We start from the raw sequence: 25,557 nt of genomic DNA on the forward strand, positions 1-25,557 counted from the left end.
GGGACGCCAGAGGGTGTGCGAGCATGCGTAAATTGCGCGCAGAGGAAGGCTGGGCTTTGAAATTAAAAAACCCCTCAGAGGTTAATAATCACCTCCCGCGTTTTCCTCCTGCCCTGGCCTCAGTTCCTTGAGGCCATGTCTAGTTTTTTATTTTTACCACAGTCCACGTGGGGAAGTCCAAATCATTTCTCACCTTCCACGATGTGGGATCTGAGGATCGAATTCAGGTCTTGGGGAACCCTTACATACTTGAGCCATCTCGACGACCCTCATTTTTATTTCCCTGAGAGTCTTGAGTTTGATTACGGGCTGACCTCCACTGTATATATATATATATATATATATATATATATATATATATATACACATATGTGTGTGTGTGTGTGTGTATATGTATCTTGAATTCATGATCCATCTGCCTCCACTTGTTTACTTTTATTCTGGCATCACAGGTGTGATCCCCATCACTCCCTGGTTTGTTTGCTTTTGCTTAGTTTTAAGATGTCTACTTGTGGTGGGTTTTTGTTTGGCCTCTAACTCAGAGATCCGTCTGCCTCTGCCTCCCAAGTGCGTCACCACTGCCCGAAATACTTGTGGTGTCTCTATTTTCCTTGTCACGTTGAGACAGTCAGGGACCACCACGGGGGTAAAGGGCAAAAAACTCCTGGGCCTACATCTTGACCTGTCATCCACTAAATGTGTGTCCTGTATCATTCCCACAGGTATGGCGTATGCCTTCCATAACAAAGATTAAGTGGCCATGAAAACCAATTGCAGCATAAGGGCCAGAGTGATGCCACAGTCTGCAAAGATGGAGACAAACCCACCATTGACATCAACCTTATATAATTTTTTAAATATTTATTTATTTATTATGTTCTGTCTGTGTATGCCTGCAGACCAGAAGAGGGCACCAGACCCCATTACAGATGGTTGTGAGCCACCATGTGGTTGCTGGGAATTGAACTCAGGACCTTTGGAAGAGCAGACAATGTTCTTAACCGCTGAGCCATCTCTCCAGCCCTATAATTTTATTTTTTGACAGTCTCACTGTGTAGCACTGGCTGTTCCTGAAACTAGCTCTGTAGACCAAGCTGGTTTTGAACTCACAGGAATCTTCTTGCCTTTGCCTCCTGAGTGCTGGGATTAAAGGCATGCACCACCAATGGCAGGCCCTAAATTACATTTCTATGAGGACTTAATTAGCATCAGCAGGAAGACTGGTCACCAAATAACCAGAGAAGCCTTGGACCTTGTTGTGAGGACTCAACAAAAGAAATGATATAAAATGCTCTGTAATGTAAAGTCTAACAGGACTTAATGAGATTCAGCCTCACTCTGCCAGAGTTTGACCTTTGAGGGATGCTAGAGTAAAACCTTCCAGCTGTTCCCCATGACCTTCATCACACCTGCTGGGAAGGGTTCTGAAAAGCTGAACACAATTCAATGTGGCAGTAAGTTAAAAAAAAAAATATTTTGTCTGATTTAGGGTATGCACTATGCAAGGCATATTATAGCACGATTGATAAAAACCAGAGCTAGATATTGGGATTCAACCTGAAGGTCAGAAAAGCAAAAGAGCCAGCCACTGGCTCTTACCTCTACCTCAGTCCAAAATGGTGATCGTGCCTCCAGGAATCTCAAAATGAGACTGTGCGAGAGCTGTCTCCTCCAGTCTTATATTCCTCTCTAGGGCTGGGATTAAAGGCGTGCACCACTACCACCCAGCCTCTGTGGCTAACTAAGTATGGCTACTGGGATTAAAGATGTGTGTCACCACTGTCTGGACTGTTAGGCTTATCAGTGCAGCTGTTTTACTCTTGATCTTCAGGTAAGCTTTACTTGTTAAGTACAAATGAAATCGGGAGGCAGAGGCAGGCGGATATCTTTGAGTTCGAGACCAGCCTAGTCTACAAGCTAGTTCCAGGACAGGTTCCAACGCCACAAGAAACCTTGTCTCTAAGCTTTTAAATTCTCAGAGACTACAAACAAAATTTGTCTGTTTACTTATTTATTGAAACAGGGTCTCACTAAGTGGCCCAGATTGGACTTGGTCTCAAGGCAATCCTTCTACCTCAATTCCTGAATGCTGGGACTTCAGGCACAAGCCACCATGCCTGCACAGATACACATGAGATTTCTAAACAGTCATGCCTACATTTTGACCCTTGGGGAAATTAGCCTGTTGAAGAGCTTTTCTGGCCAGGTGTGGTAGGTAGTGCATGCTTTTAATCCCAGCACTAGGGAGGCAGAGGCAGGCATCATTGAATTCAAGGTCAGCCTCATCTACAGAGCAAGTTCCAGGACAGCCAGGGCTATATAGAGAAACCCCGTCTCAAAAAAACCAAAAAGGGAGGACCCGTTTCTTTCCAACACATACATTCATAAATACATATTCAAAACAGTTTTAATTTTTAATTATATAAATAATACATGTTTGATTTGGGAAAATAAGATTTATGTATACCTTTTCAATTTTTTCATTTGGATGGAGATACATGGTTTTGTTACAATAATTGTATCTCTCCAGAAACAAATTAATCAAAAGAAAACCCCTCAAAAAGCAAAAATCCAACCATAAAAATAAAGTTAGACACTCTCTCTCTCTCTCTCTCTCTCACACACACACACACACACACAAGATATATGTGTGTGGATCGGTTGATTTATATTATATACAAGTCTTTGTGCATCAATTGCTACTTTGATTTTTTTTTTTAAATCCAAAATGATGCTGTCAGAATAGAATCTCTTAAAAAAGTAGTGGTTTCGCTGGGCAATGGTGGCGCACGCCTTTAGTCCCAGCCCTTGGGAGGCAGAGGCAGGTGGATCTCTGTGAGTTTGAGGCCAGCCTGGTCTACAAGAGCTAGTTCCAGGATAAGTTCCAAAGCTACAGAGAAACCCTGTCTCGAAAAACCAAAAAAAAAGAAAAAAGAAAAAAAAAGAAAAAGAAAGAGTAATTGTTTCAAAGCTCAAAGCACAATCCAGGCTCACTGCGGGAGGGTCCAGTGTTGTTTACATTAAAACAAGCAAGGCTTCCAGTCACCTCCTCCAGAAAAGCATTCCTAGAGTCACAATCAGATGGTCACTGTGGAGTCAATCTCACTCGTTCTGCCGTTCCTGAAAATATTCATCAAACATGGAGGAGGACTCTTCTTCCTGTTCCTGACACAAAAGACATACAGAACAGAAAATGAATCCCCTCCTCTAGGACACACACACCTCAAGGGAGTTTACTTCCCGAATCCCAAGATACCTTTGGCTCCTTAAACTCCAAGTCCTCCCCATACTGAATGGCAAAGTCGATGTGCTGGAGCACAATGTTCATGCTCTCCTCGTCCGACTGATCGTATGGCAGAAACCGAACCATGCTGTAGTCATCGATCTAGGATGTGGAGTTGAAGAGAGAATCACTTTCAGGGGGTGCAGCATTCAACTGCCATCTTGGATCTGTGGGGATTTTTTTTATTTTGTTTTTCAGAGGGTTTCTCTGTGTAGCTTTGGCTGTCCTGGAACATGCTCTGTAGATCAGGCTGGCCTTGAACTCAGAGATCCACCTGCCTCAGCCTATTGCTAGAATTAAAGGTGTGCACTACCACCTCCCAGTTCCACGTCTGTGTTTTATAATCATTTATACTTCCCATTAAAAACACAAGTGCTGGCTGGGTGGTGGTGGCCACTCCTTTAATCCCAGCACTTGGAAGGCAGCGACTTCAGAGAGTTCAAGGTCAGCCAGGTCTACCCAGCAAATTCCAAAACAGCTAGGACTGTTACACAGAGAAACACTGTCTGGACAAACAAAAACAAAGTGCTCTGGAAGGAGGGCTCAGCTCAGTGGGTAAGGGTGCTTGCTGCCAAGCTTGACAACCTGAGTTCATCCTTAGAATCCACATGATAGAAGGGGAGAATCAACTCCCAAAGCTTGTCTTCCTGGCATACATGTGTGTATGCACACACAAATAAATAAATGTAAAAAACAAGTAAACAAGCAAATACACATATGCACTGAACTAGGAAAGGGAGAGCCAGAGACAAAACAGCACCAGATAGGATTGACCTACGAGCCATAGGATGGATCATTCAGTAATTAATCAGCAATATTTCACAAGGTCAACCCATCAGAGCCAAGAGCTTTGTTTGGAGGAATTAGATGCAAGGCATGTTGGAATTACTGACTTGTGAATAAAGTGGCTGTTTCTTGCTGTAGATTTCTCTGTAGCTTATCCCCATCTGCTAAAAATTTGGGATTTATCTCTCACAGTTCAACACTATTTGATTATTTACTGGGCACAATTTCCCCCATGCATTTGGGGTTTACTGATTACATCCCCTAGTTATGTGTGAAAACAGTCACAAAGCCAAGAAACCTGCTTCCCCCTACCAGGTTTCTGTTCCTTTCTTCAGTGTAAATGTAGAGATCTGCCTTCCTGCAATTTCTTTACTGATACACATTTGATCAGTATTTAGGGTCCAGTTAAATATATTCCATTTAAGACATTCCCAGATAGCCAAGGACATAGAATTACTACATACTCAAAGCTGTTCATTTCAGAGCTGCTCAGACAGAAAGAAAAAATAAGCGTGCCCTGGTTTTACCCCACTTATCGAAAAGAAAAGCAATGACCCAAACCTAATCTTAAAATAAAAGATTCCTAACTCCTCACCTCACCTTCACCTCAGTTTACTGATGACTTTAGTCCAGGAGATGTAAAGATGCTTGTGTCTTACTCTCAGGAAAAATAATTAACCATCTACCCACAGCCCAGAGGAAAACAAACCTCCAATGGTGACTCTGATAGGCATCAAGCCAAAGATGTGATAATTTAGAGGCTTGGGTGTCCTCTTTGTTTTAACAGCTTAGAGCAATAGGAATAAAAATCAGACCGAAAAGGCCTCAGAGATTGCTACATTTGGAAGAATGTGCTAATGGGCCATAAACTTCCCTTGTCTGTTTCTATAGGTTACCTGATTACTCTCTATGCCTCTAAGATTTTGTGGGTCTTTATAGCTGGGTAAGAACAAAGAGAGGACAGAAACTGGAGCAGAAGTTGGAGCAGAAGCATCCCCAAAATTAGCAGAGATAAGAAAATGAAGGAGGAAGAGGAGGATGTAGCAGAGAATTGGAATTAGAATTGAGACAGAGAATTGAAGCTAAGAAATTATGAGTTAGGACAGAAGAATGAGAATAGAGGACAAGGAAGAGAGAACAAAAGAGACGTGCTGAGGAGAAATCACGTGTGAGTTATTGTTTTTCCCCTCAGATTCCCTTAGTTATTTTCCTTTACTGACTGTAGCGCCCCCTGGAGGCTGTAGAGGCCTGAGGGGCTGGCACCCCAAATGGACCTGGATACTGATCTTTCTGACTTCTAACCCGCTGGCACATAACTGGTTACTAGGTAACCAGAAGTGGTTTCACTGGTACCTGTCTCAGTTCCACAGTCACCTGAAGTGGTGAAGTGTGAAGGCTCAAACAGCTCTGAGCTGTCAAAGGGTCTGAACTAACAAGTCAAGTTCCTCCCCACCCTCCTGCTTTCTGCAGGGAACAAAACTGAACTGTGTTGCCCACACGGTTGGACACTAGCTGGCCCTGGACAGACACTTGAGGAGCCATTAGAGAAGATCTAATGAAACCACTGCCAAAGCTTACCAAGCCACACACAGCTTTTGTCAATTTCTTGAATTTTTGGCTTCTTAAATCACCTGTTGAATCTTCCAGCAGAGAGTACATGTCTGGATCTAGAAACCTATAAAGGTGAGAAGACTACATGAGGTAAGAGACTGGCACCCTGGGACCTGTCTCGGTGGGCAGAAGGGTCATCCCAGACAGAGAGCCCTGGGGACAGACTGCCCTGAACTCACTTCTCAATTTCCTTCTTGGCTTTCTTACTCAGCAGGTCCATCTTCGTCATGATGTTAACTTGTGGGATTTCTAGAGAAATCATGGCACTCAGAGCCGCCAGGATGCCAGAAATAAACTGCAGAAGAGAAGCGAGCAGAAGATGTGAATTAGTGCCGACGGGGGCACACTGGAAGGGTATTGGCACACGATGCAGGATACTAATCTTGCTTGCTAAAAAGGTGGCAGAGTCTTGCCCCCAAAGGAGTCAGGGAAGATGTGAAGTCACCTATTTGACCAGAGGGGTGTGGCAGACCTTTAATCCCAGCTGAGCAGAAGAGCGAGTTCTGGGCCAGTCTTTGTACACAGAAAGACTGTATTCCAAATCTATCAAGAAATCAATCTACACTGATGACATTTCTTCTTTTAAATTTTATATTTTATGTGCATTGATATTTTGCCTGAATGTGGTGTCGGGCCTCCTGAAACTGAAGTTACAGACAGCTATGAGCCACTATGTGGGTGCTGGAGTTGAACCCAGGTCCTCTGGAAGAGCAGTCAGTGCTCTTACTACTGAGCCGTCTCACCAACCCCTGACCATATTTCTTGACTTTGACCATGACATTAGCCTTTTCACCCCACAAACACCCTCAGGACTACTGAGAAAGTCTATAACTCGTAAATTGGACAAAAGATTCTCAGAAAATTAAAAACAGCTTTGTTTATTTTAATCTTTATAACTGCGATACTGTCTTACTCTGTAGACAAGGCTAGTCCTGAACTTGCAGCAACCCTCCTGCCTCAGCCTCCTGAATACTGGGATTGCAGGCATGAACCACATACCCACCATGTATATATATACATGCCACATTCTTTCAAGACAAGATTTTTCTTTTTTTAAATATCATTTATTATGTATACAGTTTTCTGCCTGTATATATGCCTGCATGCCAGAAAAGGGCATCAGATTTCATTATGGATGGTTGTAAGCAACCATGTGGCTGCTGGGAATTGAACCTCTGGAAGAGCAGCCAGTGCTCTAAAACAGCTGAGACATCTCTCCAGCCCCCATTATTATTATTATCATTATTATTATTATATTATCCTCTCATATATTATATCCCAACCACAGTTTCTCCTCCCAGTCCTATCTTCCCATCCAGCTTAATATTTTAAAATATGCTATCTAATACAGTACCCATTTGCCTCAATTTTTATTTCATAAGCAGTTCTTTCAAATTTTTTTATATATATTTTTGAGACAGAGAGCTCTGGCTGGCCTGGAATTCAAGGAGATCCTCCTGCCTCTGTCTTCTAAGTGCTGGGATTAAAGGCGTGCACCACCAAATCCAGTTCAAATCTATTTTCTAATTAAGCATATATTCACATCATAATCTGACCATTTGATATACTAAATAAACGGAATAGCCTATAAAATATACAGACTCACACAGAATGGGCAGAGACTGATACTTGCTTTCTACCCAGGACTGAAAAGTCTACAAGAGATTCATCCTCAGACCTTGAAAGATTCCACCATGAACTGAGAATCAACAAGAAATACTCCGCACACTCGAAATTCCCACTGTTCAAGCTGCTGGACCAGCTGCTTCATCACAGGCAGATGTGTGTACAGCTCGATCTGACCTGCAGGGAGAGCACCAGAATGCAGTAACTGGTTATTGCAGCACATGCACACATGGGATGCTCCTGGTTCCCGCAGCACATGTCCACACAGGATGCTGCAGAGATGGTGAAAAGGGGAAGGGACACAGCACTATGACGCATGCCTAGTGTGTGTGTGAAGTCCTTGGTTCAATCTCGGGTACTGAAGAGAAGGAAGTCAGATCCTGCTGCGACATCCAGGTCTTTTTGTTTGTCTTGTCTGTGGTGCTGGGGACTGAAGTGCAGACTCAAATAGGCTAGGCAAGTATTCTGTGACTGCATCATCCCCACAGACTCTGCATTAAGTTTTGCTTTTTTCTGTATCTTTTTTCCTGAAAGAGTTTTATTATTCTGATTTATGTGTCTGTATGTCAGGTCTTTGAGGTGAATGTGGAGGCCAGAACAGGGTATCAGAGTGGAAGAAATACAAGTTGTAAGCTACCCGACACAGGTGTTGGGAACCAAATTCGGGTCCCCTGGATGAGTAAGTGCCCTTAACCTCTGAGCCCCTCTCCATGCCCTGCACTCAGCTGGTAAGGGGCCTTACAGACTCCCAGGACAACCATGAAACCTAAGGTATGGTCACCAAGAAAACATCGAGCAGAGCACTAATTTTAACACCTCAGCTTTTGCCAGTGCTGGGATCAGGGATGTGAACCTGTGGCAGACTGCCTCCCTGACATGAGTCAGCCCTGGTTCAAACCTAGCACAGAAAAATAAAAATCCAAGTACAAAGGGGCATGCAGTTTGGGAATATTTACACCCATAACACACACACACTTTTTTTTGTTGTTGTTTTGGTTTTTTGAGGCAGGGTTTCTCTGTAGCTTTGGAGCCTGTCCAGGTACTAGCTCTTGTAAGCCACACAGGCCTCGAACTCACAGAGATCCACCTGCCTCTGCCTCCCAAGTGCTGGGATTAATGGCGTGCGCCACCACTGCCTGGCTTCACACACACTTTCTGTGGAAGTCCATGTGTTTGATTAAAAGCAAGAAAAAGAAAGCAAGTGAAAGCCACAGATGAGCAAGGTAAGTTCACACTTACCCTTCAGAAGCTGTGGCATTCCCTATCCCTTACCAGTTTCACCTCACAACACTTCTGCCCACTGTGCCCCAGCCACACAACCTCCAATTTGCCTATTGCTTCTTGTCTTTTCTTGTCTTTAGCCTTCTGCCTGCACAGTTGTCTCAGTAGCCTCCTGAACACTTCTTCTGCAGAACAGCCGGTGTTCCTTTTGTGAGTCCCTGCCACAAATATGAACCGTGGCGCGTCTTTATCTTGCTTGCTTGCCAAGGGACCCTAAGCTCCATGGCACTGGCCCAGCTCCCTCAGTGCAGTCCCGACGAGGACACACCATCACAGCTTCAGGGCAGACAGCTTATTCAAGTGGCTGACATACCTGGACAGTCAAAAAGGATATAATCATCTTCAACGTGTCCCAGACAGTTTTCCAGCCAGTCAAAGTTGTTGGCAAAGTACTCCATGCAGAATACCAATCCTCCATTAGGACCAAACTGCAGAGAATCATCCTCCATCACATCGTCCACCTCGATCAGTTCCCGGATGTCTAGAAAGCCAGGCAAGGACCAGAATGAGTATCCACTTGGAAAACTATCTTCTCTAGAAGTGACTAACAGGTATATAAGAACTCACGTGTGGGGCTGAGAAGATGCTCCGTGACTAAGAGTGCTTGGTGCACAAGCATGAGAACCTGAGTGTGAATCTCTAGAACCCGTGAAAAAAGCTGGGCATAGCCACATGTCTGTAACTCCAGTGCTGTGGAGCAGAGGAGGGAGAGCTGCCGGAGCTGGTCTCCAGGTTTAGCTGGAGACCCTACTGCCTGGAGACCTACTCCTCAAAGGAGAAGGTGGAGTGAGAGCAAGACATCTGATTGAGCAAATAAATTATTGCACAGATGTTAGACAGCAGAACACTATGCAGACAGAGAAAGGGGAGGGGAAGCTCTTTTTTGTGTGTTTAGATTTTTGAGACTGGGTCTCACTATGTAGCTCTGGCTATCCTGGAACTCACTCTGTACACTAGGCACAGATTTACCTGTCTCTGTCTCCTGAGTGCTGGGATTAATGTCGTACACCACCATGCCCTGCTTTAAGGGGAAGCTCTTTAGGCATTGCTATAATATAATCTGGCTGTATCATTAAGTAAAAAATTCAAGGCATAGAGCTTTCCCGTAAAAATGGGTGTGCTGGAAGAAAAAAGCTGATTATGATGGTCCACAACAATCTTTGCTCTTGGGAGAGTGAGGTAAGAGGATCCATACAGTTAGGTCCTTTTTCAAGGCAAATAATAAAACAAAACACAGAAGTTCACTCCAAACACATTATATACTGTCCACTCAGGCTGGATTTTAGATGCACAAGTTGCTTATGGAGGAACACATCAGAAACCAGTAACACTGGCTGCCCAAAGGATCAGATTTGATTGGTGGGCCATGATTTGGCTGATTTTTCTACATACTTTCTCCTCTGTGTCCTTCACATGTTGACCATTCAGCTATGTATTAACTATGCCAAGAAGGAAACTAAAATGAAGCCAAGTGCTATCTATCTCTTAACTCGATGATCCAAAGAAGCTAGTTAACTCCAGCACACATTCATCCTTTGAGGAAGGATGGGAACTGTGTGACTTACCTATAGAAAGGTATTAAATATCTCAGCATGCAAACAGTTCTCACTCATTTTAGAATCAAAGTAAAACAGACAGGAAGCTAGCCTCTCATCTCAGTTTCCCTCCGGGGCTCTTGAGGCCCCAGGTCCTTCTGACACATCTTTTCACTAAGCGCAGCCTCAGTGCTTCCACTCACGGGATCCTGAAGCAAGTCTGTCTTTCCCTCTCCCTCTCTCTCTAGAGAGATGACAAGGTGGTTTCCACCCCCTCCTCAGCCTGTTCCTCCACCTACTAGAGTCCACACTGTCCTCATGATATGACAAGCCTGTAACCCCAGCAATCCACAGGTGTAGGGCCCTGTTTTCCCTTTACTCCCTGGGGTGCGTCTGGAGGACTGTTTTGGCCAGCCAGCTAAGCTTCCTGCTAGTTTCTGTTATCTCTGCTATAGCCTGGTGATTTAGCTGAAGGGCTTTGTTTTATCTTTGGTATGGCAATTTCCCACCTGCCCGGGAGAGTTCCTACAGGTGCCAGTTTCTCTCTTGGCCCACTGCCTGTCGCTGCTCATTCTGCCCCCGACCCCCTGCCTGGGTAGGAATTCCCACACAGTGCCAGGTTCCTCGTGCTGTGCTTTCCCGTCTGGCTGGGAGGGGATTCCTCTACTGGGGCTTAAATTAGGTGACATTCGGCTATTTCTTGGCGAATGACCCAGATCTCTTTGTGTGTGTCTTTATTTCAATCTCCAGGACTTTGCCCAAGCTCGTGGACGGTATGGAGGCGTGCGGACCATACTGAGGGAGGATGTCACAAAACCGGATGATTACACATAGGTAAAGGCAGGAAGTTCAGAAGTACAACATCATCCTTGGCTATATAAGGAGTTTGAGGGCAGTTCCAGCTACATGAGACTCTATTTCAAAGCTTAAGCAAAAACAAAACTTCTGTGGCATTGTCCACACCATGGCCCCTCAACTTCACTCTCCAGTCCACTCCCACCTGCCTGCAGCCCCACTGCTGACTCTGTCAGAGCTGCCGCTGTCACCATGTCCCCACATCTAACAGGCAGTTAGTTACACAACTGCTCAGACCTAACATGAACCACATCTCTTTCTTGAAAACTTCCCTCTTGTCCTTTCAGAAGCTGTACCTTCCTCACATCTCATAGAGGCCAACTCCTCTAATAGCCTCCAAAGAGCATAGACCTTCAGGGCTCAGCTCACTTCCTCTTCTCTAACAAATCCTTCCCAAGATGAGGTCACCCATCCTGGAGATCAATGTGCCTAGATTGCTGCTAGCCCAAATATTTGCATCTTCCATCTAAATGAGCAGTTTCTACTTGACTGAGGTTTATTATTGGTTTGTCATCCCCTCCCCCATCCAGGGTTTCTCTGTGTGATAACAATTTTGATGTTCTGGAACTCTGTAGACCAGGTCTCCTTTTGAACTCACAGAGATTGCCTGCCTTTGCCTCCAGAATGCTGGAATTGCACCACCAACACCTGCCTAAGGTTACTCCTTTTTTTGTTTTGTTTTGTCTGTTTGTTTTTTCAAGACAGGGTTTCTCTCTGTAACAGTCCTGGCTGTCCTGAAACTCACTTTGTAGACCAAGCGGCTCTAGAACTCACTAAGATCTACCTACTTCTGCCTCTCAAGTGCTAGGATTAAAAGCGTGTGCCATCACCGCCCAGCCCAGTTATTTATTTTTTAATAAAAAAATTTTTTTGGTTTGTTTTACCGAGCACTGAGGTTGCAAACATGCACCACCTCATTTAGTTTTATGTGTTGCTCAAACCCAACCCTGAGCCTCACCTTTTCATTTAAGCCAGCATTGGTGCTGTTTGCTGCATACAAACCGTATTACCCTGGTCTTACCAGCATAAGTAAAAAAGGGACAATAGGGAAAAGCAGACGGGCAGAAGCCCACTCACCTTTAAGTCTCACAGCAAAGAGCAAGAAAGGACGTCATCACACCCACATGCATGGATACCCATCACCAAATGACCCTCGGCTTCATCTCCCTCACCATGAAACTGGGGTGATCTCTAGCTTTCAGCGCCAGGGGCCGTTTCACTGCAGGAGGCTCTGGCAGGACTTACCAGCCATCACAGGGTAGCTGAAGTGCTCTGCTGCTGGGTCCAGGTTGACGACCTGGACAGAGCGGTTGAGGGCTTCACAGTGCTGAACCATGGTGGAACAGTAGGTGCTCTGCAATGTGACAAAGGGGTGCTTAGCACAGAGGGCAGAATGGTGTCACTCCACACCCCAGGGACTTCTCCATTCCTTGGGGCAGTGTCCACACAGGACAAAGCTGCACCTTTGGGGAAAGCCATGGGAAGGCAGTGAAAGCAGAGCTTTAGATCAAGGGATGGCTCAGGCTTAGGGAGCTTTAACACAGCCCAAAAATTAACAAATGATCTCCACCATGCTTCCCTCTTGACACACTGTTCTCTGACTGATACAACCCCTTCACACATCAAACTGTACTGTAATTGACAGGTCAGTTATCCACCTCCTAGATTACAGGCTCTGTGGAGTAATATGTACGTTCTCTGGAACTCAGAACCATGGGTTTAACAGCCCGGGAGGTGGCTCAGAGGTTAAGTGCATCTAATGCTCCGCCAGAGGTCCCGAGTTCGATTCCCATCTGTCGCATAGTAAAAATTGATAAATCTCTGTAAATAATCAGGAAAAAAAAAAAAAAGAACCATGGGTTTATTAAATACTCAAGTGACACAACACCTCTACGGACACTGGGAATTCCCCAAACTTGGTATGTGATCATTATCTTTGCCTTTTCTACTGTGTTTAGTGTCCCTAAGATTATTCCCTTAATAGCTCTTTCCAAGAAAACATTGTCCAGCACTCGGGAAGCAGAGGCAGATAGATCTCTGAGTTCGAGACTAGCTTATCTACAAAGCAAGTTCTAGGATAGTCAGGGCTACACAGAGAAACCCTATTTCAAAAAAAAAGGAAACACTGTATCACAATTAAAAATAAAAAACAATTATGAGTATATTTCTCATAATATGAAGGTAACTATAAAATTCTAAGTAACTTTTTCCAGACATGGGAGTTCCTACCTATAATCCCAGCACAAAGGAAGTTGAGGCAAGAGGACCACGAGTTTAAGGCCAGGGTGAACTACACAGGAAGACTTTGTCTCCAAAAACAATTAAACTCAACTTAGTTTTTAAAACTTATTGTTGTTGTTGTTGTTATTTACAGTACTGGGGATTGAACTCAGGTTCTTTTCCATAACAGGCAAGTACCTACCACCAAGCTAGATTGTATGGTACGTACAATTTTCCTCCTGATCCACTCCCCCAGTGTTGGATAACAGACATGTGCTACTCAGCCCCACTTGTGAAAGGTGTTGTTTTTGAGACAGGCGTTCACTGTGTTGTTCTGACTCATTCTTACAGAGTGAGTTCAAACTTATAGAGATCCACTTGCCTCTGCCTCCCGAGTGCTGGGACTCGAGGTGTGCGCCACCACACTCTGCACTTCTGGAATCTACATGGGAAGCCTACTCAGGGCAGAAGGCATGCTGTGTTTATCAACCCCCTGACTCCACCCTTGGAGGCCTCAGCATCTGCTGTTCATTTTCCTACTCTAATAGCCCACCCTAATCAATGGTCAGCCAATCAGAAAAATAGATTTTGTTTTTCTCTTGGAGACAGGGTCTTTCTTGCTGTGTTGCTCAGATTGGCCTCAAACTCAAACTCCTGACTTCTGTTTCCCAAGTGTTGGGGTCAAAAGCATACCACTGCTATAGCCTTACTAATGCTGTTGCCTATTAAAAACTGAGTCTAGGGGCTGGAAATAGTTGTGCACAACTTTAATCCCTGTACTTGAGGCAGATCTCTGAGTTGAAGACTATATAGATAGCATGGTCTACACAATGAGTTCCAGGCCAGTTAAAAGCTAGTGAGACTGTTTCAGAAACAAACAACAATAAAATACCTAACACACACACATGAAGAATGAAAACCTGCAATACAGCCGGGCGGTGGTGGCACACGCCTTTAATTCCAGCAGGGAGGCAGAGGCAGTTTGAAGCCAGCCTGGTCTACAAGAGCTAGTTCCAGGACAGGCTACAAAATCTACAGAGAAACACTGTCAAGAAAGAAAGAAAGAAAGAAAGAAAGAGAGAGAGAGAGAGAGAGAGAGAGAGAGAGAGAGAGAGAGAGAGAGAGAGAAAGAGAGAGAGAAAGAAAGAAAGAAAGAAAGAAAGAAAGAAAGAAAGAAAGAGAGAGAGGGGAGGGGAGGGGGAGGGGGGGAGGGGAGGGGAGGGGAGGGGAGGGGAGGGGAGGGGAGGGGAGGGGAGGGGAGGGGAGGGGAGGAGAGGAGAGGAGAGGAGAGGAGAGAAGAGAAGAGAAGAGAAGAGAAGAGAAGAGAAGAGAAGAAAGGGAAAAGAAGAAAAAAACCTGCAATACACATTCTTTGTGAACTGGAGAGATGGCTGAGCGCTTAAGAGCACTTACTGCTCTTCCTGAAGATCTGGGATTTCTGCAAGCGACACCCTCTTCCAGTCTCTTTGGGCAGTGCACACAAGTGAGACCATACCTCAGAAATCCATAACCCAACTTTCTCCTCCCGCCTCCCAGTGCTGCGATGGAACCCAACGCTCAAACTTCTGACTAACAGTGACGAACAAGACCCTATTCTGGGTGTGTGGCAGAAGGCCTGATCTGAAATTAGACAATAATGGACTCAAATTCTGGCACCGTATCTCGTTTTCTTTAATCTGTAGAATGAGTATAGGCCCAAACACACGGAGTGGTTATGAGAACACTTGGGACGGCCAGAGCAGTTCCTGGAGCAAAAGTATCCTAATACTGTTATTATTTTAAAAGTCTGTGCTGTGTGTGGGCACGTGCACATGGATGCACCGTTCGCAGAGGCCTGGGGCTGGAGTGACAACTGTGTGTGGGTGCAGGGACCCGAACTCGAGTCCTCTGGAACAGCAGAGCAAGCTCTTACGCGCTCAGCCATCTCTCCTGCCCCCAGTAACTACTAACGCTTGCCTTTACTCCCCCAACAAAAACAAAGTACAAGCAGAAAGCGAAAGCGAGTTACCCAGGTCGCCCCGGGGCCCCAGCGCCCACGAAACGCAGCTCCTCGAGCCTTACCTTCCCGCTGCCCGCGGGCCCCATAACTAGCTGCGCGTACCGAGGCATTCCGGCCGGCCGGGTTCTCCGCCGTCTGCCACACTCCCTTCAGCCTTCGCGCGAGGACCCCTGAGTTCCGGGGGCGTTGGGTACAAGCCAATCACAACCCATATCGTCACTGATATGTATCACACCTCCGACTACGGAGCGTCCCAAGAGCCAAAACTCTTAAAAACGCGTCCTGAGGAAAAAGAAAAGGTTTCACGCGTGCGCAGAGAGAGCTACGGGCAGTTGTCAGTTGGTCCACAGACGAAGCTGGTTGCCTAGGTGATAGCGAATCGCGAATAACGCTCAGCACCCGAGGGCCGGCGCACTGTTCTTGGGTTTGACTCCTAGGGTGACAACCCAAGACTTGCAGATCTGCTGAGGGTCTGGAATACTGAGGAGGAAGACACCTTTTATTTTAAGGGAGCGTGTGTGTGACCTTCCCCTGACGCGTCCCTGTCACGGAGAGATGCCAAGGCGCAGAAGCCTGGTCACCTGAGGCCTTCTCCAACCCGGGTCTAGCTCCAGGGGCTCGGGTCGCCTTCGGCACCGTACCGAAGCCGCTCGGGCAGAGTCGGAGGGTACAGCCGGAGGCCGCGGCCTCACAGCGGGCGTGGCGCACGCGTACGGACGGGATGCCGAGCCGTTATCCCGGGGCCGCCGAGCTGCCCGCGTTGCCCAGGACGGAAGACGGCGACGGGTGAGGTCCGGGAACCCCTGCTGAGGATGGGGCCCCTGGTGAGGCCGGGAAGGGCTTGCGAGGCGTCCTCGGAGCAGAACAGCAACTGTCACCCGCTCGGGCTTTCAGCCCCGGAGAGGGCCTTGCGAACCCAGCGGGAGCCGAGGACCCAGCCCCCTAGCCCTCCAGCCCCCCAGCCCCGCCACCAATACACTCCCTGCGACGTTGGCTGCCTCTTTGTCGGATGGGGCTGTGTGCTATCAAGTTGATCTTAACTTGTTTGGCGGATTGGTTTCTTGATGCACAGTCACGTAGCTCAGGCTGGTCTCGTTCTCCTGCTCCACTTTGGAGTGCTGGGATGGCGGGTGTAGACTATCACTCCTGGCCTGGGCGTGTTTTAACTGTTTCCTGGATAGCAAGGACAGTAGACTTCTGATGTCAAGGCTAGGGGCCGCTAACCATGCTTCTTTGTCCCCGCCCCCCACTTCCCTTCCTTAAAATCAAGAGCAGCAGGATGATTGGGATTCAGATAGGTCCACAACTATGGCGCTTGCTGAATCCCATGACTGTGAAATACATGTTTATGTTTATTTCATTGTACGTATGTATATATTTGCTACTAAGACTTCTTAAAGATGAAATGTCGGATTCTTTCATGTTCTTCACAATGCTTGGAGGTGTGCTGGATCAATGAACTCACAGTTATTGAGAAGCTGCAGGAAGCAATTTAATTTTTTGAGAAAAGTAAAGAGAACCGATACAAGATTGGAAACGTTACAGGTTCAATTTACTAGTTAGTTCCAGCACAAAATAGTTGTTCTTTTCAGTACTGAAATTATCAAAGAACAAGAAAGATATCCTGCGTATAGGACAGGAACCAAACTACTCACTTGGTATCGCCGTAAGAATTAGACTAGGGAGCTATGAAAGTGGGACTAGAGATAAGGCTCAGTGGTAGAGCACTTGCCTAGCATTTGTGAACCCTGAGTGCTATCCCCTAGTAATATTCTCACTCTCGTCCAGGTGTGCTAGAAATCTGACAGCTCACCTAGAGAAAGCTTAGAGGCAGTCTTCTTGTAGCCAAATTAGAGAAAATTTGCAAGACATTGATGGAAATAGGAAAAGTAAAAAGCATGTGAGCTGCCTGTCACTGGACTTTCAGTCTTCACTGGCTATCAAGCTGCCAGATTATATATTATGTGTGTTCTTTTCTAACAGGTCAGCAGGACGTTTTTATCACCAGAATTCCAAAGGCACTGGTGAGCAGCATAAAGCAGGTAATGCATGTAGATTACAGACTTGAGAGAAGCCAGTTTGCTTGACACTAATTACACAACGGAGTTTTAACAATAGGCTCAAGGGCTGGCGAGATGGACTAGCTGATTTCAGTTCCCCCAGAACCCACTGACTCTTTTATGTTGTTCTCTGACTTCATCATGCTTGCCATTTTCTCCCCGCCTCACACATCTGCAAATGTAAAACAGACTTTACTAGGTTGAACATGGGGCTCTGTGCATGCTAGACAGCTACTGAGCTGTAGCCCTAAAGAATGGATTTTAACATCCTCAGTAAACTTGAAACGCTTTAAGAGTTTCAAAGATCTCTTCTTTCTCTTATGTTAATCTATAATGTTTTTGAGACAGGGTTTCTGTGTGTAACCCTGACTCTATAATATTTTTTAAGTACCAATGAATTCTAAAAGAACTGTGTTGAGAATTAGTATTGGTTGGAAAGCAGAGGGCATACCTGTTGTTTACACATGGACTGAAGGGGAAATCCTACACAAACAGCTTCAAAAACCATCAACTATTTCACAAGGAGCACTTTTAAAATACCTCTTTTTTGATGAAGTTAAGAGAAAAACATCATCCCCTCATGGCCTCTTACTAATTTTTCAGGGGAAGGAGAGGTGGTTTAACTGGTCTTCGTAGCACAGGTGTGTGTAGGGAATGCCAGAGAATAGCTCTGTGGAGTCAGGTCCCTCCTTCCATTTTATATTTCAGGGGTTAAACTCAGGTTGCCATCTTGCTGGCCTGCATCTCATTTTTCTTTGCACTAAACTGCTGATGAGTGATTCTGAACATTTTTTGAGAGGATTTCTCTGTCTAACAGTTCTGGCTGTCCTATGTAGACCAGGCTGGCCTCGAACTCACAGAGATCCGCCTGCCTCTGCCTCACAAGTGCTGGGATTAAAGGCATGGGCCACCCTGCCCAGCTTTTGAGCATCTTTTAAAGTGTTTATTGGCTATGTATTAACATCTTTGGAGACATGTCCATTCCTGATGTTTGTGTGCTTTAAAAATAAAGGACATACATATTATACATTCCCTCAAATTTTAGCTATCTGACTTAAAATACTTGTATAACTGCTTCAGAATATTCACAAGTATAAATATAGACATATATATTTATAATTATTAATGATCTTTGTCTCAAAAAGTCACATGTCTTTGTCCACAGATAGAATCAAAGAGGGGCACAGAGTGTACTCACACATTGCCAAGCTGCAGGAGTTATGGAAAACCACTCAAATCCAAACAATTCATATTCCTAAATCAGTGACAGATTCATCTTTTCTAAAGGTAAGACCAGAATTTAAAATAAAAATTTACCTATAGTTGTCTGTGTGAAGGTCAGAGGACAACTTCTGGGAACCAGTACTCTCCTTCCACCTAGGGAGCAGGCTCAGGCAGGCTGTCAGGCGTGGCAGCAAGCACTTCTACCTGCTAAGCCATATTGCCAGCCTCTGAAATGTTTCTGAAGGAAGTTGAATATTAAACCCAGGGCCCCATGCATACTAACCAAGTAATCTACCACCAAGCTATAGATCCAGAACTTGTGACTGAAGATAAACTACTCGGATAGAAGTTTAGGGCCGGCAGACTATATGGTGTATCCAGAACACTGTCAAGGAGTCTGTGTGTGAAGGCAGTTTCCTGCAGAGCAGTGCTCATGCAACCCTGTGAAGGAAGCCTGTCTGCTTCCATTTTTCTTCTAGCTTTTTCTTTTGGATACTGGTCAAAGCCTGGACATGCTGTCCCTGGCACTCTAGACTTTCTTCCTGGTTCTCTGACTTCCATACCTAACTTGAAAGGCCTGACTTTCTTTCCATCCCCCTCCTCCTGGCAGTTGCCAGAATTTTCAGCTTACTTGGCCTATTGTATTTTCCCTGAAACTTAAAAAAAAAGTCCTCAAAATGAATTGATATGATAGCACAGGCCTTATTCCAGCACTGGGAAAGCAGAGGAAGGTAAATTTCTGTGAGTTTGAGGCCAGTTTGGTCTATGTAGAAAGTCAGAATCCAGCCAGGGCTACATAGTAAAACCTTGTTTCAGCAACAATTAAAACGAAAACAAAACTCTCACCCACCCCCAAAGCAGAGTCACTCAGTAAATATGTTGAATAAATTCATGAATGACTACAAGGATTATAGATTCTCTGTCACTTTGGAGCCTGTCCTGGAACTCGCTCTGTAGACCAGGCTGGCCTCGAACTCAGAGATCCACCTGTCTCTGCCTCTGCCTCCCCAGTGCTAGGATTAAAGGCGTGTGCCACCACCGCCTGGCAGAACTATTGACTTTTATTCTTCATTAATGATCAAACCTGTGAGAACTAAGCATGGTGGCATGTGCCTGTAGTCCTAGCTACTGGGGAGGTTGAGTCAGGAGGGTGGCTTGAGTTCAGGAGTTTGAGACAACCCAGGGTAACATGGTGACACCTTGTTCAAACAAGCAGTAAACTCTAAGGGCTCATGCTGTAATCCTAGCACTTGGGAGGGACAGGCAGGAAGATCAGGAATTGTGCCCAGCCTAGGCTTCATGGTTGAGACCAGCCTAGGCTACAAGAGACTTTGTCTCAAACAAACAACCAACAAAACTTCCCATAGCTGCTCAAAGTATCATTTCTAGAGTAATGTAGATTGTGTGAATTCAAGCTAATAAATCTTTCTGTGGACTGGTAGGTTCTTATAGCCAACTTTCTTACTCCTTTTTGGATTAATGACTTATTCAATAATGTAGATTTTAGTGTATGTATACATACATCAATAACTGGGCTTTGCATCTTTGAGGGGGTGAGACAGGGTTTCTCTGTGTAGCCTTGGCTGTCCTGAAACTCTCTTTAAATTCAGAGACCTGCCTACCTCTGCCTCCTGAGTGCTGGAAATAGAGGGATGTGCCACCACCACTTGACTGAGTTGTGCGTCTTAAGGAAGGATATAGAGCTGGAGAGATGGCTAAGTGGTTTAAGAGCATTGCCTGCTCTTCCAAAGGTCCTGAGTTCAATTCCCAGCAACCACATGGTGGCTCCCAATCATCTGTAATGAGGTCTGGTGCCCTCTTCTGGCCTGCAGACATACAGACAGAATATTGTATCCATAATGAATAAATAAATAAATATTTAAAAAGGAAGTATACTCAGTCAAATTAGATTAAATGATAAAACCTGGCATGGTGGCACACACCTGTAATTCCAGTCTTTAGGAGATGGAGGCAGGTGGACTAGAAATTGAGGGTCATTCTGTTACATTTCAAGGTCTTGAGTGATAGGAGGACCAGAGTTCAGCCCTAGCACCCATGTCTAGGCTCACAACCACCTGTAACTCCAACTCCATGGGACTGGACACCCTTTTCTGCATTCTGTGGGCACCTGCACACATGTACATGTGTGCACATACCCACATATAGACACATACTTTTTAAAAACTTAGGCTGAAAACTAACTTACAGTATGTTTCACAGAGGCAGCAGATACTCTTCTGCTCCTGGAAAAGATGTGTCTTTAGTTGAGACCAAGCAAACTAAGCTGCTGTCAGGTACCATCTTGTCCGTCAAAAACCATAGTAAGACAGCAAAGGTGGAGAGAAGGTTCAGCTGGGAGAGGTGCTTGACACAAGCCTGGACCCTGGGTTGTATTCCTGGGATCTGCACGGTGGAAGAAGACAATCCAAAGCTGCAAGTTGTCCCGACTCCACCCCCAGTCCCTCCCCAACACATGCACAATAAATTAAACAAATAGCTAAATGAATAAGTAGATTAAAAAGGGCAAGATATCCAACTTGAGAAGGTAGGTGGGGTTCTAAAGCTTGCATACAGAGAGCAGAGCCCCCTCCTTTCAAGATCTGCATTACTGTGGAATGGCAGCCAGAGCCATTTGTATGTTTAAATAAGTGGTCATTTTCTTCTCCTTTGGCAAAGTTGAGTCAGCTGAATTTGCTTGTGAAAACCATACAGATGAAGTGGGATAACCCTCAACATCTATCCTTTCAGTAAAAAGACTGCTAACCTATGTTCTACAGTGAGGGAGTCTTGGGAACCACCAAGGCCAGCAGAGTTTCAGTCTGTGAGAGATAAGGCAATTCAGTACAACACAACTCAGAAGTTGGTGTTGGTTTAAGCTTCAAAAGTTTGACCTCAGGTAGTTTATTTTAGGTACATGTAAGCACAGCACAATTTGGGAAAAAGTTTCCTGGTGATAATTAACTGTCATGTGTACACAGCAGCTTAATGAATGACTACATCAAAACTCTGTAAAGCACGAGATAGTACTATAGATTAATTGAGGAAAGAGGCTCAAGGGTCTTTCCTTGATAAGGGTCTTGGGGAGGATTTGGTGTTGCCTGGCCACACAGATAATGCAAAGGCCACTAGGCTATTTATCACAGGTTATACATCTGTCCCTTAGGAGAGACGACCCTGTGTGTTTAATATTCCTGGTTCTAGGGTTTGCCTGTGAGCCTTCTACAATATAGCAGTCAATAGACCCTTCATTCTGCCTTTCAGCATCCAGAACTCACCTCAGGCCAGAAGCGCTACCTGTGCAGCATTGCTAAGATCTGTAACTCCAGCTATCTGAGGACCTTAATGAAGCGGCAATACATGCATATGTTTCATCATGGTTCACAAAAGCCAGGCAGGTGCACCTCCCCTTGGTTTCTTGTCAGTTCTTATGAGAAATGAAAGGGTCTCCTAACAGGTGGTTTGTGTGACAGGTGTCCTCACGCATCACAGGAGCCATACCAGCTCCCGCTACTCACAGAAACAGCATCCCCCCTGCACTCCATGGCGACACCACCTGGAGAGAGAGGACTCTTGGAACATTGCAGCTGCAGCACCTGAAATGATCATCCATTCCCTCTGGCGGCCACTGAGACACAAAGAAGGGTCTGTTTCTTGAGGTTAAGAAGGGAAAACGATATCCAATTCTGTCTGAAGGGGATCCTCCTGAGTGAGATTAAAGTTCCTATTTCCTATATGTTCACTCTGCTAAACTCAGACGAAGGGGCCACTACTTTATTGAGATGAGTGGGATATGACAATTCAGGGAGTTGGAGTTTCTGTGCCATGACATAGCTCAGGTATGCCTCAAACTCATGGAAATCCTCTTGCCTCAGCTTCCCACATGCTGGAAGTGCAGGTGTGCCACCACAGCCAGCTATATCAGTCTTTTATTTTACAATATAATTAGCAAATTTTAAAACATTTTTTAATCAGGGCAAGATGGTTCAGCAGGTAAAAGCATTTGCTATGCAAGCCCAACAACCTGTGTTTGATCCCTAGAACCCAGGGGAGGGGGAGGGAACAGGGTCCCCAAAGCTGTCCTTTGACCTCCACACATGCACCCATATTCAGACACACCGTAAACAATAAACAAAAAAGTCTGAATCAGCTAGAGATAGTCTACTCTTCTCATTCAGGTTCCAAATGATGCAACGCCTCCAGAAGCGGCACATAATGCTCCCGCAAAGGGGAGGACTATAAAGCCAGGAGGAGGAAGGAGAAAAGCTGCTGTCAGCAGGCATAGTGGCATAAGCCTGTGCTCTCGGTACTTGGGAGGACCAGGAATTTAAGGGCATCTTGGTCTACTGAGTGAATCTGAGGCAAGCCTGGACTATATGAGACTTGTGTCTCAAAATAACAAATCTACAGTTTACAACAACACAACAGAAGCTTCAGTATTCAAACTGTGTGATAACAGTGCTGCAATCCAGGAGACTGGAGAATGAAGGGTCTTTGGTAAAGCCAGCAGCTAGTGAAAAGACTCTTCTGAGTTCCCCAGCAGTGGTCACTTTGGTGTCTCCAATTAAAATATTTCCCTTTGTCACAGGGTAAAGATTGGATATGCATTGAACACAAGATGCAAGTCACTGAGGAGTTTTAGAAGACCAAGTGGACTGCTCTTGCTTCCAGGTAAATGTGGAATTAAGCAGGCATACACACATATAAACGGAGTTAAAGGATTTTTGTTTTTGAAACAAAGTCTCATGTCATGTAGTGCAGATGGACCTAGAACTCCTGATTCTTCTGCCTCCACCTCCCAAGTACTAGTGGGTAGAATTACCATGCCTGCCTTGCACTTTTGAACTCTTTTAAAATATACTTAGTCATTTTGATTATGTCTTGATTAAAAATTTCAAGTGTGATGAGCTCTGTTATTTCAAGTAAAAACTAACCATGGTGGCATATGACATAAGTCCCAGCACAGACACAGGGAATCTCTTGAGTTTCAGGGCAGCCTGGTCTACATAGATTCATCAGAGCTACACAGTAATACCTTATCTCAAAAACCAAACCAACTAAACATCAAATTGTGTATGCTTCTATTTAAAAGAATTAACTACTTGCCAGGCAGTGGTAGCACACACCTTTAATCCCAGCACTCAGGAGACAGAGGCAGGTGGATCTCTGTGAGTCTGAGGACAGCCTGGTCTACAGAGTGAGTTCCAGAACAATGAGAGCTACACACAGAGAAACCCTATATTGAAAACCAGGGAAAAAAGAATACACTACTCAGAGTGAGATTCAGGTTTGCTCTTTTTCTGTGCTAGGTGTATGCTCTTCACACGAACCTATACCCCTAGTCCTCCAAGATTTGTCACTATTGTCATTGTTGGTTTTGTTTTAGACAGTCTCCCTCTCTCTAGCACAGACTAACCCTGAATTTGTGATCTTGCTCAGCCTTTCAAGTGCTGAGATTATAGGCTTGTGTCATATCCAGCTTTAGAAGTATTTTTTTAGATGCCTGCCTACCATGTGCAAAACCCTATCACAAGACATAAGGGAAAAGGCAGGGAGAAGGTTAAGTCTGGTTTAAAAGGCTAGGGAGACCAAAGTAGAGGAAATACTGTCGAGGTCCTCAAGCCATGAGAAAGAACTAAAGGAATATGGAGACTCCGAAGACATTACTGACTACTTTATTTAACTCCTAACTCCCTCAACTAGGCTTTTAAAACCAGTGGGAATACAGTGTTTATTGCAGTAGCTGCTATAGTGCAATGCTGTGACTACTATAAGAAAGGCTGAGGCAAGTAGGAGGGTACCTAAGTTGAAAACAGTAGGGAATTTGTCTTTCTAAAAGCTCAATAGGCTGGGTCATTTTGAAGGTAGTGCTTAGAATTTTACATCCAGTCACATGTTGGCACATGCCTTTAATCCCAGCACTCGGGGTGCAAAGGCAGGTGGATCTCTGTGAATTGGAGGCCAGTTTGGTAAGTTACAGGCTAGCCAGAGCTACACAAACCCTGTCTCAAAAAAATAAGTAAATGAGGGCTGGAGAGATGGCTCAGAGGTTAAGAGCACTAACTGCTCTTCCAGAGGTCCCAGCAACCACATGGTGGCTCAGAGCCATCTATAATGAAATCTGACGCCCTCTTCTGGCAAGCAAGCATACATGGAAGGAATGTTATATACATAATAAATAAATCTTAAAAAAAATAAGTAAGGGCTGGAGAGATGGCTCAGTGGTTAAGAGCATTGCCTGCTCTTCCAAAGGTCCTGAGTTCAATTCCCAGCAACCACATGGTGGCTCACAACCATCTGTAATGAGGTCTGGTGCCCTTTCTGACCTTCAGGCATACACACAGACAGAATATTGTATACATAATAAATAAATGAGGCTGGAGATAAGGCTCGGTGGTTAAGAGCATTGGCTGCTCTTTCAGAGGACCTGCAATCCCCAGCACCCACCACTCTTGTTCCAAATCTGAGGCCCTCTTCTGCCCTCTGGGGACACAAGGTGCACACACACACACAGAGTAAGTACATAGACACACATGCAGACAAAACACCCATATACATATAATAAAAATTTTATTTCCAAAACAGACTATAAACTCCTCCATTCCCTTCAGTTTCTTCAGAAGGTTCTCAGCCATGCATGAGTGAAGGAACAAAGGAAGAAGATCTACTGAATGAGTGCATGCAGACCATGTCTATTCAAGAACCGGACACCCCGTCTTAGCCCGACAGTCTCCATACCAAGGTCAGCCATCAGCCAACATCCAGATGCTGAGCCAGAAGTGGACAGGGAAGAGTTGTGAGCCATGTATGGATAGTGCTAATCACCAGTATGTCATTTGAGTTGTTGAGAAATTGACAATAGCCTTCTTCATCCTATATGCTTCTGTTTACCAATGATATCTGTGTAATGTATGCTTGTTTCTAGCTAGGAACAATTAAAATTTTACTTACCACATACACTAAATTTTTAAAAATTTATTTTATGTGCATTGGTGTTTTGCCTGCAGGTACGTCTGTACAAAGGTATTGAAACTCCTGGAATTATACTGGTGAGCTGCCATGTGGGCACTAGGAATTGAA

At 45.0% G+C, this 25,557-nt stretch overlaps 2 protein-coding genes across 4 annotated transcripts; one reads left to right on the forward strand and one right to left on the reverse strand.

Moving 5' to 3' along the window:
• Nucleotides 1-2,389: 2,389 nt before the first annotated feature.
• Nucleotides 2,390-15,413, reverse strand: Gpn3 (GPN-loop GTPase 3). 2 transcript variants are annotated; one of them, XM_048447368.3, is made up of 8 exons: nucleotides 15,259-15,413; nucleotides 12,223-12,331; nucleotides 8,901-9,068; nucleotides 7,359-7,483; nucleotides 5,860-5,975; nucleotides 5,648-5,744; nucleotides 3,257-3,385; nucleotides 2,390-3,165 (listed from the first exon to the last, which is right to left on the reverse strand). In XM_048447368.3, exons 1-8 carry the CDS (start codon nucleotides 15,304-15,306, stop codon nucleotides 3,103-3,105), a joined length of 855 nt encoding a protein of 284 aa, XP_048303325.1. In that variant the 5' UTR covers nucleotides 15,307-15,413; the 3' UTR covers nucleotides 2,390-3,102. The 2 variants fall into 2 exon arrangements, with proteins under 2 accessions (XP_048303325.1, XP_048303326.1); XM_048447369.3 differs by having other exon boundaries at nucleotides 15,299-15,401.
• Nucleotides 15,414-15,503: 90 nt separating this feature from the next.
• Nucleotides 15,504-25,441, forward strand: Fam216a (family with sequence similarity 216 member A). 2 transcript variants are annotated; one of them, XM_085679684.1, is made up of 7 exons: nucleotides 15,504-15,982; nucleotides 17,180-17,238; nucleotides 18,422-18,543; nucleotides 21,742-21,871; nucleotides 21,951-22,122; nucleotides 23,066-23,148; nucleotides 25,063-25,441. In XM_085679684.1, exons 1-7 carry the CDS (start codon nucleotides 15,918-15,920, stop codon nucleotides 25,116-25,118), a joined length of 687 nt encoding a protein of 228 aa, XP_085535810.1. In that variant the 5' UTR covers nucleotides 15,504-15,917; the 3' UTR covers nucleotides 25,119-25,441. The 2 variants fall into 2 exon arrangements, with proteins under 2 accessions (XP_085535810.1, XP_048303327.1); XM_048447370.2 differs by having other exon boundaries at nucleotides 15,506-15,982; nucleotides 25,089-25,441.
• The last annotated feature ends 116 nt before the right edge of the window (nucleotides 25,442-25,557 follow it).

The sequence above is a fragment of the Myodes glareolus genome, chromosome 2 (genome assembly GCF_982192425.1).
Source record: "Myodes glareolus chromosome 2, mMyoGla1.1, whole genome shotgun sequence".
Taxonomy (NCBI): domain Eukaryota; kingdom Metazoa; phylum Chordata; class Mammalia; order Rodentia; family Cricetidae; genus Myodes; species Myodes glareolus.

What these genes read in the sequence shown, in the direction of transcription:
- Gpn3 (XM_048447368.3), bottom strand. Translation starts at nt 15,306, where the DNA reads ATGCCTCGGTACGCGCAGCTAGTTATGGGGCCCGCGGGCAGCGGGAAG. An exon ending in TATCCTTTTTGACTGTCCAG is followed by an intron (nt 7,484 to 8,900) that starts GTATGTCAGCCA and finishes CTCTCCCTGCAG; the next exon opens with GTCAGATCGAGCTGTACACA. An exon ending in TGGAGTTTAAGGAGCCAAAG is followed by an intron (nt 3,166 to 3,256) that starts GTATCTTGGGAT and finishes CTTTTGTGTCAG; the next exon opens with GAACAGGAAGAAGAGTCCTC.
- Fam216a (XM_048447370.2), top strand. Translation starts at nt 15,918, where the DNA reads ATGCCGAGCCGTTATCCCGGGGCCGCCGAGCTGCCCGCGTTGCCCAGG. An exon ending in TGGTGAGCAGCATAAAGCAG is followed by an intron (nt 17,239 to 18,421) that starts GTAATGCATGTA and finishes CTTTGTCCACAG; the next exon opens with ATAGAATCAAAGAGGGGCAC. An exon ending in CCACTGAGACACAAAGAAGG is followed by an intron (nt 22,123 to 23,065) that starts GTCTGTTTCTTG and finishes CCTTTGTCACAG; the next exon opens with GGTAAAGATTGGATATGCAT.